This window comes from Lepidochelys kempii, chromosome 3 (genome assembly GCF_965140265.1).
Source record: "Lepidochelys kempii isolate rLepKem1 chromosome 3, rLepKem1.hap2, whole genome shotgun sequence".
Taxonomy (NCBI): Eukaryota; Metazoa; Chordata; order Testudines; family Cheloniidae; genus Lepidochelys; species Lepidochelys kempii.
The window spans coordinates 135772898-135787972 of NC_133258.1; the positions used below are offsets into that span (position 1 = coordinate 135772898).

The 15075-nt window shown below is 40.5% G+C and overlaps 1 protein-coding gene across 17 annotated transcripts in view; it reads left to right on the forward strand.

Moving 5' to 3' along the window:
• Positions 1–15075, forward strand: part of RYR2 (ryanodine receptor 2) — a 709125-nt gene that overhangs the window by 390698 nt on the left and 303352 nt on the right. For all 17 annotated transcript variants that reach the window (XM_073338185.1, XM_073338183.1, XM_073338188.1 and 14 more), the window contains one exon: positions 739–822. In XM_073338185.1, the coding sequence (XP_073194286.1) occupies positions 739–822 (84 nt within the window). The remainder of the gene's footprint in view (positions 1–738; positions 823–15075) is intronic.

A 15075-nucleotide genomic window follows, 5' to 3' on the forward strand; every position in this document is an offset into this window, starting at 1 on the left:
TTTCATTCGTCCACCAAGTTCTCTGGCATATCAAAGGAGCAGTATTGACACTACCTGGAGTAAACAACCTATCGTCCTCCTTTTCGGAAGTGAAGTCAGTGTTTCATGGACTCCTTGATTATGAGTTGGGAGAAAATAAGAGTTGCTAATTGTCTCAAGACATCAGGAAATACAAAAAGAATGACAGTTTATAGTCATGATTTTTAGATGGTATATTGAAAAAATTCAGAAGGCTATACCAATCTATTCAGAGTCAATTTACAGCTGTGCGTATTATATTTATATTGTATTTAACTCAAAAGAGAGTATTTAGTATCTGCTCTGCTTACCTGAGGAGCCTTTTCTGGAATGTGTATGGAAACAGAAATGTACTTGACCAATATAATTTTTTACTTTTAATAAACATTTTGGGGGGGGAGGGAGGGGAGGAGTTTTTCATCCAACTATCTTAGTCACATGTATTTGAAACTTTTACCCATGACAGCTCCTTTGTAATAACAAGTCTGATCTAACATTTTAAATAGGCTACTTAGAAGTATCCTAATAAAGTTTTCCAACAGTATACAGAAGTGTGTAACACACACCTCAAAAGAAGTGCGGTAAGAATCTTTACATAAAAAAGGAATTTTATGTTGTAGTTCTTGTAGGCCTAATTTGACATAAGGGTCCTGTTCTGTATATCTGATAACAGAAACCAATATATAAAAGTGACAGTTTATCACTGGTTTTGCCTTCCAGAACCCTGTTGGCATTAGGTTGTCATGTAGGAATTGCTGATGAATATGCTGAAGAAAAAGTGAAAAAACTGAAACTTCCTAAGAAGTAAGTCAAAATTCAAACACATCCTTTTTATTTTGTTTTATTGTTTAATGAGGGAAGAAGAGTTGAGGAGACTGAGTTCTAATAAGTGTGTGTGGAAGAAAGGTAGGGAGGGAAGAGGGAGAAGAGAAAACACTAACTGTAGCCCACAGGAGTCAGCATGTAGTGACATTTTGACTGTGATCTTCAGCTTTTTGGGTTGGAAATGTATTACGGACCTCCTTCATCTACTTTGATTTTGTATTTGGTACCCAGAAAATAAGTGAATAAAACATGGGTCCACGCATACCATTGCACTGCATGTACGTCATGCATGTTCATATTACCAACTATCATCACAAGACTTTCTTTGGGTCTTGTGCTCCTAACTCATTAGGTGTTTTTCAAAATCCCCTCATATACATACATATTCAGTAAAAGCTTTTTTTATCCAGGATGTTGGGGGAATGTGGGGTGCTGGTAAGTGAAAAATTCCGGTTAACTAAGAGGCAAGGAGTTTGGGTGTGGGGGCGTGGTGCGGGGTGCTGGATCCGGGGGATGCTCACTTTGGCTGGTTCCCCACAAGTGGCAACCTGTCCCTGCTGTTCCTAGGTGGAGGTGCAGTTAGGCGGCTCTGCGCGCTGCCGCCACCCTGCCCCGAGTGCTGGCTCCGCAGCTCCCATTGGCTCTTGCGGGTGGAGGCTAACTGTGTCTCCGCCTAGGAACAGCAGGGACAGGTTGCTGCTTGTGGGGAGCCGCCTGAGGGGAGCACCCTCAGATCTGGCACCCCAACCCCCCCCGCACCCCAACCTCCTGCCCCGAGCTCCTTCCTGCACCCAAACTCTGTCCCAGAGCGCACGCACTGCACACCCCCCACCCATGCCCCAGCCCCGCACACCCTCCCGCACGCCGAACCCCTCGTGGCTGTTCCTCCGCCTAGGAGCAGCAGGGACATGTCGCTGCTTCTGGGGAGCCATGCGGAGCCAGGTATGTTTTTTATTCTTGTTTTCTGGAGTCAAGAAAAAAAATTTAAGGGGATGAAGGACTATAATTTCTAACTCAAAAAGATGATCAAAGTTAGAATGTCACTACCCGCTGACTCCTGTGGGCTACAGCTAGTTTCTTTGCAAGAATAAAGAAAGGAAAATAAGGAATTGGATAAACTTCCCCAAACTCTTCTTCATTAATGGCATTCTGAAAAAGGGAGAGTTAAGACTAACTAAGGTGCATATTCAATATCTAGGTAACAGGAAATCATACTTGGTAATACAAGAACTATGCCACTCTATCCATGACAATGTTCAGAGTTTTTGAATTCCATTGGACTGGAGATCATAACTTCATTGCCTCTGAAAAAATCAGAGGTCCCAACAAATGACCCTTTAAATTGAGATGTGGGCAGAAAAAAAAACTAAAGAAAATTAATAGTAAAATAATATTACTGTGACAATTCCTGTTGACATCAAGATACAGTTGTGTCTGACTAAGAACTCAGTAAGGACTTCAGGATTAGGAGCTAGCTATGTTGGTGTTAGGTTAGACTACATTCTGTATCAGGTTTATTTTGGGCCTTCTGAAGGAATCTTGAATTAATCTGACCATCATTTTAATTTACCTGCTACAACACTTGAGAATGATAACAGTTGCGATAGAGATACGGTTTCTGTACCCAACTAGCAGAATTCATTGAAACTCTGCCAAAACATTAGGAGCTACTAGTAAGCAACAAGGATTTCTGTAAAGTGGAAGAAGAGGTCACTGCTGTATTATGATGGCTTGAATGAATAAGGATCAATTCATATGTGCCTAGACTTACTGGCATCCCTTCTGGTAGAAAATACAGATGAGCGAATTCTTCTGTCAGTTATAACCATGCAATCACAATGAAGTCAGTGGTCTTCCCCAATGAACTCAATTTAACCCTCAGGGTGGTACATTGGTTTTATAGCGCACAATCACGTAGCCATTCAACATGCAGAACTCCCATGATTTCAGTGGCTACAGGATGAGTAGATCAGGTTAATAGCATGATCACTTACAAAAGCTTGTAAGGAATTGCCACTTGTTATGGGCCACTAGGCACTCAAAATGTTCCAACTTCATGCAAAATACATGAAATGAGTTGCTACTCTGGATTGATCTGACTAGTTGAGAAATGTAATACATAATTGGGGTTCACTGAGCATATGAGGATGGAAAATGGCCAATGAAACATGGTTAGATACAAAAGTAATATCTGGTGAAGTTGTGGTGATTCTGAAATGTGTGCAAATCTATATAAAACTCAATGATACACTGAGACTTGAGCCATGTTGGAAAAATCATGTTACCATAGCTAGAATGGCTGGATTAAGATTATCCAGATTGATAGAAAGATTCATTCACCTGTTCTGGATTCTTTTAAAAGTTTTATGATTACTGCAGCAACACAATTTTAACATGAAGGTGCCATGCCACAAAGACACCAGATGAAGCCAACAGGTGTCAGCACGTGGTGACATTCTGACTGTGTTCTTCTGCTTTTTGTATTGGAACAATGACATTTCTTTTATATTCCTTTTAATTTTGTTTCTGGAGTCCAAAAAATAAATGTGTAAAACATGGACCCAATTCCCACGACTTCAAATATTAATTCTGGACAAGTATAGTCACGCTACAAAGACAATACTAAACCCACTCCATCTACTCTCTCGCAATATGGACCCACTTTGTTACTGGGAAACAATGGCCACCACAACAGAAAGCTTGTGGCCTATCACAGGAAATATTACATATGCTCTGCTCTGTGATGCTGTCAGAGCTTGGCTGCACTTGTAAACTCAGTTTTGGTAGACTTTTGTTAAATCTGTACTGTTTTCCAGATGTAAGGTCCTTTTATCCAGTCAAGAAATAGTGTAACTGTAATGACCAGGAAGCTATCCACCTGCAATATTTTGATATACAATTTGTCTGCTAGTTTTTGTGAATAAAGTTTATGTGGAAGCAGGATTAGTGCAGTCCTACAGCAACAATAATGTGATTTTAATAAAGCTCTCTTCTATGTAGTGGAATACTAGCATTTTTGTAGACTCTGCTTGGCTGGCTCAGTCATCTTTCTAACAATGGTGTGGTCACACCATGTGGAGTAAAAAAGCCAGTTTGACTACTTTTTTCTATAAAATAATACTATAGTGCAGTGGTCCCCAACTGGTAGGTCGTGTTCAACTGGTCGATCCCAGAGCCTCTGACAGTCAATTGCAGTTTCTGGCTGCTAAAAGTCCAGTTGCACAGCAGAGCTAAGGCAGGCTCCCTGCCTGCCCTGTCCCCACGCCACTGCCAGAAGTGGCCAGCACGCCTCTGTGGCCCCCGGTGGCGGTGGGGGGTTAGGGGTCTCTGCCTGCTGCTCCTGCCTGCAAGCACCATTCCTGAAGCTCCCGTTGGCCAGGAATGGGGAACTGTGGAGTGGTGAGGGGTCAGGGCAGGTAGGCAGCCTGCCTTAGCCCCACTGCGCCACTGCTTGGGAGCTGCCCGATGTAAGCGCTCCCCAGCGGGAGCCCGCACCCCTACCCTAGCCCAGAGCCCCCTCCCAGAACTAGCACCCTGTACCCCCACCTGCACCCCAACACTCTGCCCCAGCCCAGAGTCCCCTCCTTCACACAAACTCTCTCCTAGACTCCGCACCCTGCATCTCCTTCTGCACCTCAACCCCCCGCACCAGGATCAGGCTGGAGCCCTGTCAAGGTTCCTCCGCCACTCTGAACTCTAGGGTACAGATGTGGGGACCTGCATGAAAACCTCCTAAGCTTATCTTTACCAGCTTAGGTCAAAACTTCCCCAAGGTACAAAATATTCCACCCTTTGTCCTTGGATTGGCCACTACCACCACCAAACTAATACTGGTTACTGGGGAAGAACTGTTTGGACACGTCTTTCCCCCCAAAATACTTCCCAAAACCTTGCACCCCACTTCTTGGACAAGGTTTGGTAAAAAGCCTCACCAATTTGCCTAGGTGACTACAGACCCAGACCCTTGGATCTTAAGAACAATGAACAATCCTCCCAACACTTGCACCCCCCCTTTCCTGGGAAATGTTGGATAAAAAGCCTCACCAATTTGCATAGGTGACCACAGACCCAAATCCTTGGATCTGAGAACAATGAAAAAGCATTCAGTTTTCTTACAAGAAGACTTTTAATAAAAATAGAAGTAAATAGAAATAAAAAAATCCCCCCTGTAAAATCAGGATGGTAGATACCTTACAGGGTAATTAGATTCAAAACATAGAGAACCCCTCTAGGCAAAACCTTAAGTTACAAAAAAGATACACAGACAGAAATAGTTATTCTATTCAGCACAGTTCTTTTCTCAGCCATTTAAAGAAGTCATAATCTAACACGTACCTAGCTAGATTACTTACTAAAAGTTCTAAGACTCCATTCCTGGTCTATCCCCAGCAAAGACAGAATATAGACAGACACACAGACCCTTTGTTTCTCTCCCTCCTCCCAGCTTTTGAAAGTATCTTGTCTCCTCATTGGTCATTTTGGTCAGGTGCCAGAGAGGTTACCTTTAGCTTCTTAATCCTTTACCGGTGAGAGGAGCTTTCACCTGGCCAGGAGGGATTTCAAAGGGGTTTATCCTTCCCTTTATATTTATGACAAGCCCTCTCCCACACTCCGAACCCCTTGGCCCCAGCCCAGAGCCTGCAGCCCTTCTGAGCCCCAACCCTGTGCCCCAGCCTGGTGAAAGTGAGTGAGGGTGGGGGAGAGTGAGTGACGGAGGGAAGGAGGGCGAGGCCTCAGGGAAGGGGCAGGGCTTTCAGGAAGGGGCGGGGTAGATCCTGGGTTGCACTTAAATTCAAGGTGTAATCTTGTGCGTAAAAAGGTTGGAGACCACTGCTGTAGTCACAGTGTAATTGATTGCATGACAGCTAGAAGTTTGGGGACATTTTCTTTCATCTGTATCACAACTTTCACATGCAGCCTAAGCTAATACCTTCCATTCATGCTACAGTATTTAAGGGTTTTGACCTTACCTGTGCAAAACTTCCCTTGATTTCAATGGGAGATCTGTTTAAAGGTTTGTCTAGACATGTAAATTAATCTGGAATAAGGTTGGGTGTAAATTTAAAGTGGATTAAATATTCTTGATTCACTCTGTGAAGACACCCTTATTGTAGGACATGTGCATTATTCAGAATTAGTTTAACTCAGAAAGTGGAATTAGGGATTAAAGCATCTAGTTAATCAGCAATAGCTTTGTAGTTAATCAGTAGTTAACATGTAGTTAATCAGTAATAGCTATTCTGGAATAACTCCTCATATAGACAGACCCTTAGATGTGCAAAATTAGACTCAAAGAAATGACAAATGATTCAGAATTTGGATCAGTTGGGCCAAGTCCTGCATAGAATCATAGAATATTAGGGTTGGAAGAGACCTCAGGAGGTCATCTAGTCCAATGCCCTGCTCAAAGCAGGACCAACACCAACTAAATCATCCCAGCTAGGGGTTTGTCAAGCCAGGCCTTAAAAATCTCTAAGGCTGGAGATTCGACAGCCTCCCTAGGTAACCCATTCCAGTACTTCACCACCCTCCTAGTGAAATAGTGTTTCCTAATATCCAACCTAGACCTACCGCACTGTAATTTGAGACCATTGCTTCTTGTTCTGTCATCGGCCACCACTTGAGAAGAGCCTAGCTCCATCCTCTTTGGAACCCCCTTTCAGGTAGTTGAAGGCTGCTATCAAATCCCTCCCCCCACTCTTCTCTTCTGCAGACTAAATAACCCCAGTTCCCTCATCCTCTCCTCGTAAGCCATGTGCCCCAGCCCCCTAATCATTTTTGTTGCCCTCTGCTGGACTCTCCAATTTGTCCACATCCCTTCTGTAGTGAGGGGACCAAAACTGGACACGGTACTCCAGATGTGGCCTCACCAGTGCCGAATAGAAGGGAATAACCACTTCGCTCGATCTGCTGGCAATGTTCCTACTAATACAGGCCAGTATCCCATTGGCTTTCTTGGCAACAAGGGCACACTGCTGACTCATCTCCAGCTTCTTGTCTACTGTAATCCCTAGGTCCTTTTCTGCAGAACTACTGCTTAGCCTGTCGGTCCCCAGCCTGTAGCAGTGCATGGGATTCTTCCTTCCTAAGTGCAGGACTCTGCACTTGTCCTTGTTGAACCTCATAAAATTTCTTTTGGCCCAATCCTCCAATTTTTCTAGGTCACTCTGGACCCTGTCCCTACCCTCCAGTGTATCTACCTCTTCCCCCAGCTTAGTGTCATCTGTGAACTTGCTGAGGGTGCAATTCATCCCATCATCCAGATCATTAATAAGATGTTGAACAAAACTGGCCCCAGGACCGACCCCTGGGGTCCTCCGCTTGATACTGGCTGCCAACTAGACATCAAGCCATTGATCATTACCCTTTGAGCCTGACATTTGTGAGTAGTCTCACTAAAGTCATGTGCATGAGTGTGAGGTGAACAGGTAAACTACCCATGGAATCCTTTAGGCCCTTTTTAATATTGCTTATGTCACTTTTATGTCACTCTTTCTTCAGTTCTTCACTCTCATTTTAATCTTTTAAAATGCTTCCAGCATCTCATACATATGCCTTCCAAAATGGAGTTTCCTGGACAGTGTAATGTATGCATCCTAAATATCCATCTCTTCATTTGTACATAACTGTTCATTGTATTATTTTCCAAACTATTTCTTCATCTGTAAGACTAATATGTAAAGATTTTATTAAAACTATTCTTAAAAATAATTGGGACAAAATAAAGTTGCATATTATGAGGATATATGTCTAATGTAAATCTTTACATCTCAGCTAAAGATGTCATGTCACTGGTGAACTAACAGTCTCCTCTCCAGACCACACAAGGCATATTACTGTGTATTTTCTCCTTAAAAGGTTCTGTGTTCTCAACTAAAACTTTTTAAGATGGTCCATTTGACATTTTGACTGAAATCTTTATGGTTCCAATCCTGTGAAATGCCAAAGTGTCCTTACTTTCCATTGAATTAACTGGGAGTTGACAATACTCAGCACCTTGTAGGACAGATCTCTAAGTGGGAAACTGTCAGGATTGCTTGTTATTTCACAGGGAACCTTCTCCTAGTTATAAATTTCTCTGTGTGCTTGCAAGCTTGAAAATGTTATTTCAAAATTAAGGGACTAGATTCTACCCTTAGATTAAAAAAAAAAAATTACCATTAACTTCACTGGCGACTGTCCAGGCAGAGAGTTTTCTGGTATATTTGTTGTATGTTGATCAAGAAAACATCTGAGAGAGTCATGATGCAAAACACAAACCAACCGGTTGATTAGATCTTATTTTGTAAAACAAAGGTAGCTCAAATAAAAAACTTCTAACACTGGGTCAAACTCTCCCCTTAGGTACACATTTAACATTTCTGTAGAGAGGATTATCAGAAATTGTGTTCATTTACACCTCTGGAAGCTCACTGGCTCAGTAGGGTTACACAATGAGATTGAGAGCAGAAATAGTTCCAGTAAGACTTGTGTGCATGTATCTGAATATAATCTGGCCCATTTTAAATGGTTGTTTTGTTGTACTATTCATTTGTACCTCAACAGTCTTCTGGTTTTAGGTTTCTTAGCTTACTTCACGAATAGGCTCATTCCAATAGATCAGTGGTACAGTATTATTAATGTTAACTTGGCTTCTGTAACTGTTTTGGATACCGAGATGTACGATTAGTGTAACATTTTGTGCATTTGGCTACTAATGACAAAAATATCATGATTCCCCTGTGAGGCTCAAAGAAGAATAAACTCAAGTAGTTACTTTAATATTGTTTTTTGTTCATTTTGTTTTTCATATTTAACTATTTTAAACTTAATTCTTTTTCACATGCTTCTGTCTCATAATGATTCTGGACAGGAGGGTGGTAGTGTTTCACATTATGATCAATGTAGGTTGAGTAGATACTCAGTGTACATTCTCATGGGTGGTAATCTATGCTTGAAGGTGGATGGATGCTCACAGAATAGTCACCCTGCCAGAATGGCCAAACTCAAGTCAAAAGAAAATTATAATAATTGGATATGCTGTAGTGATTTTTCTGTTAGCTCCTTGAACTCTCACAACAGTTTGTGGTGTAACAGGTTTTATTGTAACTTGTTTGTTTATCTTTGGGGTATTTTTCCTATCTTATCTTTCAGGATCAAACTTGCCTTCAGTTATGGCCATGGTGTGCATGGTTGTTTTGTTGAAAGAGCAATTTTGCCACCATTTGGAGAGATACACGCCTCCTATTTTATTCTCTCTCTAATTCTGAAGTCACAACATGCTGTCTAGTTACTCCACTGTGTGTTTCTAAGAGTATGTCTTCACTACCCACCGGATCGGTGGGCAGCGATTGATCCAGCGGGGGTTGATCTATTGCGTCTAGTCTAGATGCAATAAATTGACCCCTGAGCGCTCTCCCATTGACTCCCGTACTCCAGTTCGGCGAGAGGCGCAGGCAGAGTTGACGGCGGAGTGGCAGCAGTCGACTCGCCGCGGTGAAGACACCACGGTAAGTCGATCTATGTACGTCAACTTCAGCTATGTTATTCACTTAGCTGAAGTTGCGTAACTTAGATTGAACCCCCCCGCCCCCCCTCAGTAGAGCTTTGTAGAGTTAAAGGTAACAGAAATGGGAAGAGTTGTCTTATGGCCAAAGCACAAGACTTGGGAGCCAAGAGGGGTGGGTTCTATTGCTGGTGCTGTCATAGAATTCCTGCGTGACCCTGAGCAAGTTACTTAGGGCCTTTTTCAGAGAGATGTAACAAACAAGTTGCAATAAAACCTGTTACACCACAAGAAGCTCCCGCTGACTTCATTTTGAGATGGGTGTGGTCAAACCACTCTGTAAACCAGGTACTTAATTCTATATGCTTTGTAAAACTGCTTAAATACCTCTCGATGGTGTTGTGAGCTTAATTCATTAATGTTTATAAGCCACTTTTGAGTCCCTTTAATGGAAGGTGCTGCACAAGTCAGAGGTGTAATTAAAGAATGTATTGTTGTGCTAGAGGATATTGATGGCTGCCAGCAAGCATGTCTTTGGTCTGTGGGCAATCACATACCTCACTGAAACTGGTGGGTGTGCTAGCCACCATTCAAAGAAACAAATAAGGTCTTTTATGGAGTAAGAATCTCCATATGGAGTAGGATAGGTGAAATAGTAGAAATCATGCAGAAAGTGCTGGGCCACATGGGAAGAACCAACTGAGAGAAAACAGGAGGGGTTTCCCTGGGACATATTGCAGTCACAGTGGCTGGGATAATGATTAGTGGAGATGGGTGTGTGTGTGTGTGTGTGTGTGTGTGTTTTTCAGAAACAGAAAGCAAAGGGGAAGCAAGCGGACACCAAGAGAAGCAGTGTGAGTGTGGCTGTGTGAGGAAGCTAACAGAGGGGACTTCTTTTGGGCAGAATGCTCACTGAAGAGGCAGGCTTGGAAATTGCAAGCAAGGAAAATGCCTCCTGTTTGTTCTTATTGGATTCAGGAAAACAGGACTTTATATATGTTCTTTGTAAATAAACAGGACTGCACCAAAGAACCACCTGACTTGTATAATAAATTTCTCCTCCTAATGGAAAGATTCCATCAAGGCCCCAAATATTGACTACCCACTTGGGAAAAGGGGAAAACTGTTGTTCTTTTATGTAATTAGTGCAATTCAAATACAGGCACATAACACAAAACTGCATGTATATCTGGGGGCAGATTTTAGACATTAGTGAGGTAGATCCATACTATCTTTGACTTTGCTCCATGGTTTTCATTTTAAAATATCCATTTGCTCTCTGGCCTGAGCTCCTGGAGTTGGTTTAAAACCCACATGACAAATCCTGTGCTCAGTGAAAACATTTACATCCCATTAAAATCAGTTTGAGGGCCAGAATTTGGATCCCATGTTTTCTGACTTTCCCACTCTGATGTCATTATTGGAGGGCGGTATCAGTAATGGCATACCGATGCAGCTGATATTCTCACTTTTAAGTGATATGTAGATAATTTATGCTCTTTTATGAAACATTAAAGAGCTTCTATTCTTTCATATAGAGCTAGTGTAACCACAAGATCTTTAATAGATCTTACAAATATCTGTGCAGTTATTTTTACCTTATGCGAGTTGAGTATCTATTTTCTGAGTAATTACAGAAAACTGTGAGAAACGTATGATCAGCCACCTCTTTTTCTTGATGAAAGAAAATTGCCATTTGTCCTACTCAGTCTTCTGTAGTCAAGTACTGCATTTTCAAATACTTTGGGGAGCCCCCGCAGAGCACTGCTTGGCGAATCTGTTTTCCCAAATGCCTGCTTATTCATCAAGTCCAATCTGGTAGATGGTAGTGGCAGGAGATCTGGGAGGGTCCATGAGTCCCCATCTCTGGAGATGCTGGAAGGCAAAAGGTGGCATGACATTTGGGATTTAGTGTCTCTTAGGAAAAGAGCAGAAGATGTACCTGGGCAAGCGGTGATGCAATGACATGAATATTATTTATGCTGGCATTTAGTGAAAAAGTGACAAATATTCCTGAAGACTTATTTTGAACATTCATTTTTAGTGCAACACAGGTTCTTTAAATACTACTCACTGAGAATAATTTTGTCATTTGTTTTCCTAAAAAGTGGGTAAACCTATAAAATATATAAATTATACACACTATTAAATATGTAGACTATTTAACTATCTCAGATACTATAAATGATTGCTACAATTTTCCTTAACCATGTTGTCATAACTGAGACTTCATTGTTGAGACACACAATGAGGGGAAAATGCCTGGTCCTCTACAAGACCAGGACAAATTGAAAGGAAAGACAAAAGGAACTATATTTGAAAATTCACTCCCTTGTCAGCTTCTAAAGACATGCTCACAACAAAACACATTCTTAATATTTCTCTGTGCAGTCAACTGAGATTTTCCCATTTTGTTGTGAGGTGCTTGAATAGCAGATTTAGAAATGGAGTTTACAGCTAACATCCCCTGAACTTGGTCATAAATTGCATATGTTTCCCTTATATCATTTGCAATGTAGTGACTTTTCAGCTCCATTTAACTTGATTCGTGCTAAAGCTGTAGGTACAACTCAAAGGAGAAAACTGGTGTCATGTTTAGTTACACAGATTTTTTTTTCACTGACATGCACAGCATTTTTTCATAGGCACAATCAACAACATTTATGTTTTTCTGAGAAAATAAACAGAATACTATCTCATTTTTTGTATGACTAAAGACAGATTAAATAGAAATTAATTTTAAAATATACTACTAGTCATATCTTGCACTTATGATGTGTGTGTCACATACTTTATGTCAGAAAATAAGTATAAAATATAAAAATACAGTAGAAAAACACAAAAGCTCTTTGTCATTTAATTGTATGTAGTCGTCTACCATTGCATTAATCTTTTCTGAGAAGAAATTTAGCTTTAGAAGACCATAAGAACAGCTGTACTGTGTCAAATGAAAGGTTCATCTAGCCCAGTATTCTGTCTTCCGACAGTGGCCAATGCCAGGTGCCCCAGAGGGAATGAACTGAACAGGTAATCATCAAGAGATCCAGCCCCTGTCACCCATTCCCAGTTTCTGGCAAACAGAGGCTAGGGACACCATCCCTCTCCATCCTGGCTAATAGCCATTGATGGACCTATCCTCCATGAATTTATCTAGTTCTTTTTTTAACCTTGTTCTAGTCTTGGCTTCACAACATCCTCTGGCAAAGAGTTCCACAGGTTGACTGTGTGCTGTGTGAAAAAAATACTTCCTTTTGTTTGTTTTAAATCTGCTGCCTATTAATTTCATTCGGTGACCCCTAGTTCTAGGGTTATGAAAAGGAGTAAATAACACTTCCCTATTTACTTTCTCTACACCAGTCATGATTCTATAAACCTCTATCATATCCCCCCTTAGTCGTCTCTTTCCAAGCTGAAAAATCCCAGTCTTATTAATCTCTCCTCATATGGCAGCCATTCCATACCCCTTAATCATTTTTGTTGCCCTTTTCTGAACCATTTCCATTATTCCAATATATATTTTTTGAGATGGACGACCACATCTGCAGGCAGTATTCAAGAGGTGGGTGTACCATGGATTTATATAGAGGCAATATGATATTTTCTGTCTTCTTATCTATCTCTTTCTTAATGATTCCCAACACTGTTTGCTTTTTTGACTGCCACTGCACATTGAGCGGATTTTTCAGAGAACAATCCACGACTCCAAGATCTCTTTCTTGAGTGGTAACAGCCAATTTAGACCCTATCATTTTTTATGTATAGTTGGGATTATGTTTTCCAGTGTGCGTTACTTTGAATGTATCAACATTGAATTTCATCTGCCATTTTGTTGTCCAGTCACCTAGTTTTGAGAGATCCGTTTGTAGCTCTTCACAGTCTGCCTGAGACTTAACTATCTTGAATAGTTTTGTATCATCTGCAGATTTTGCCACCTCACTGATTCCCCCAAACAGGAGTGTTAAAATGCTCTGTAGTAAGTCATGCTGAGAAGATGATTTGTGTGTAGAACAATTAAATGTTAGCCTATAAATTGATCTCATGAATACAAATTGATTGACAGAAGCCAGGAATTAGATATAATTGTTACAGTTGCCAGACAAAGCTAATTAATTAACAAACTAAATCAATTTTGGTAACTGTTGAGACTACATAAATTACATATGAGAATGTGTTGCTGATAAGTTATTTAGAAGTATTTTTATAGTTGGACAGAAAACAGATTGGGACATTTTGCATTTTACATTTACCATCATCACGATGCTGTTTATGCCTCTGATAAATTAGTTCAGATTGTGTGATGTCTTCATTACAAACCTCCGTTTCCAATTAATATTCCAGCAATCATGCTGAACTTACCCTTCCTCTGAGCTCCTATTTGTCATGATTATTTGAAAAAATAAGACTTCAGTTGACTATAGCAAGATTAAAGGAGGGTCAAAAAGGGAAGATGGAGGGAAAATAGAGTAGGGCTTATACAATTTAAAATAGTTGCAAAGTTTAAAACATATTTTAATTCCAGTCTATTGTTTTACAGCATTTACAAGCACAGTTTAGAAAAGCATCTACAGATCATGGGCAATAAATTGAACAAGAAATTATTTTCAGAATAACTATTAGTATGTGGGTTTAAGAGACTTCGTTAGACTGTAGGCTTCTTCCCTTTATGTCCCCAGTTGTTACTTAAGTGAACTATGCAGTAGGTACCTCACAAGGGTATTATGAAGCTTAATTAATGTTGCAAAGCACTTTAGGATCTATGGATAAAAAAGATGAGTTAATATTGTATTCTCATTCTCTAGTCAAGGGAGATACAAGAAAATATCCGGATTAGTTAAACTCTCTGAATTCAGTGTTTTTATTGTTTTCCCATGTCAGTTGGCAGCTCTTTAATGTGTATAATTTATGTGAAACCAGAACTGTGTTTTCCGACAGACCAACATGCCTTTGTGACCAAAATGGTACATGTTTTATCTGCGCTCATGGTGAAAAAAATCTGTTAATCAGCCTGTTTTATCTCTCTGTTTAACTGGCTGTTCAGTTTAACAGACTCCTTATGAAAGAAAGTCTTAACAAAATAATAAGCTGATCCACTTCTGCTGAGCTGCATCTTATTAAACGGTTTACCACATACAGGTGGACTGAACGACAGGCAGCAGTAGTGGAGAGCAAGTGACTGTACTGATAGAACCTTATCCAACCCACCAGTGAGAATATTCACAGAAAATAAAAATGTAGAATGAAGACTCAGTTTCAGCTCTTTTATATCTGTTGGCAGATCTAAAGAGCTATGAGTTACATGACAGGTAAAAAAAAAAAAGCAGCAACAGCTTATTAATGTTGGGTAAGTCATTTATTCTGAACTCTAACCATCAGCATAGCAGTATTTCAATGTACTTAAAAAAAAATCCATCTATATTAACTAGCTGCTTTTTTAAGACACGAGTTCCAAAATTACTGTATGAGATTTTCCTAGCACTATTTCAGTGATTTGCATAACGCTTTATTAATGCTTTGATTAAGCATTAAGGGCACAGTAAAAACCATCTGGAATAACCATCACTGAAAATTGATTTCTTGTGCTGTATCAGCAGAAGTGAACTAAAGATTAAAACAAAGATGTGGTGTTGTTCTGTTTGGCCCTTTGAAGGTCTGATTACTGTAGAATTCAAATTAAATACATGCTATGATACCTGTTTTTGCATAGAGGTCTGTTATACTTTGCTATCAGAAATCACATTTAAAGGCTT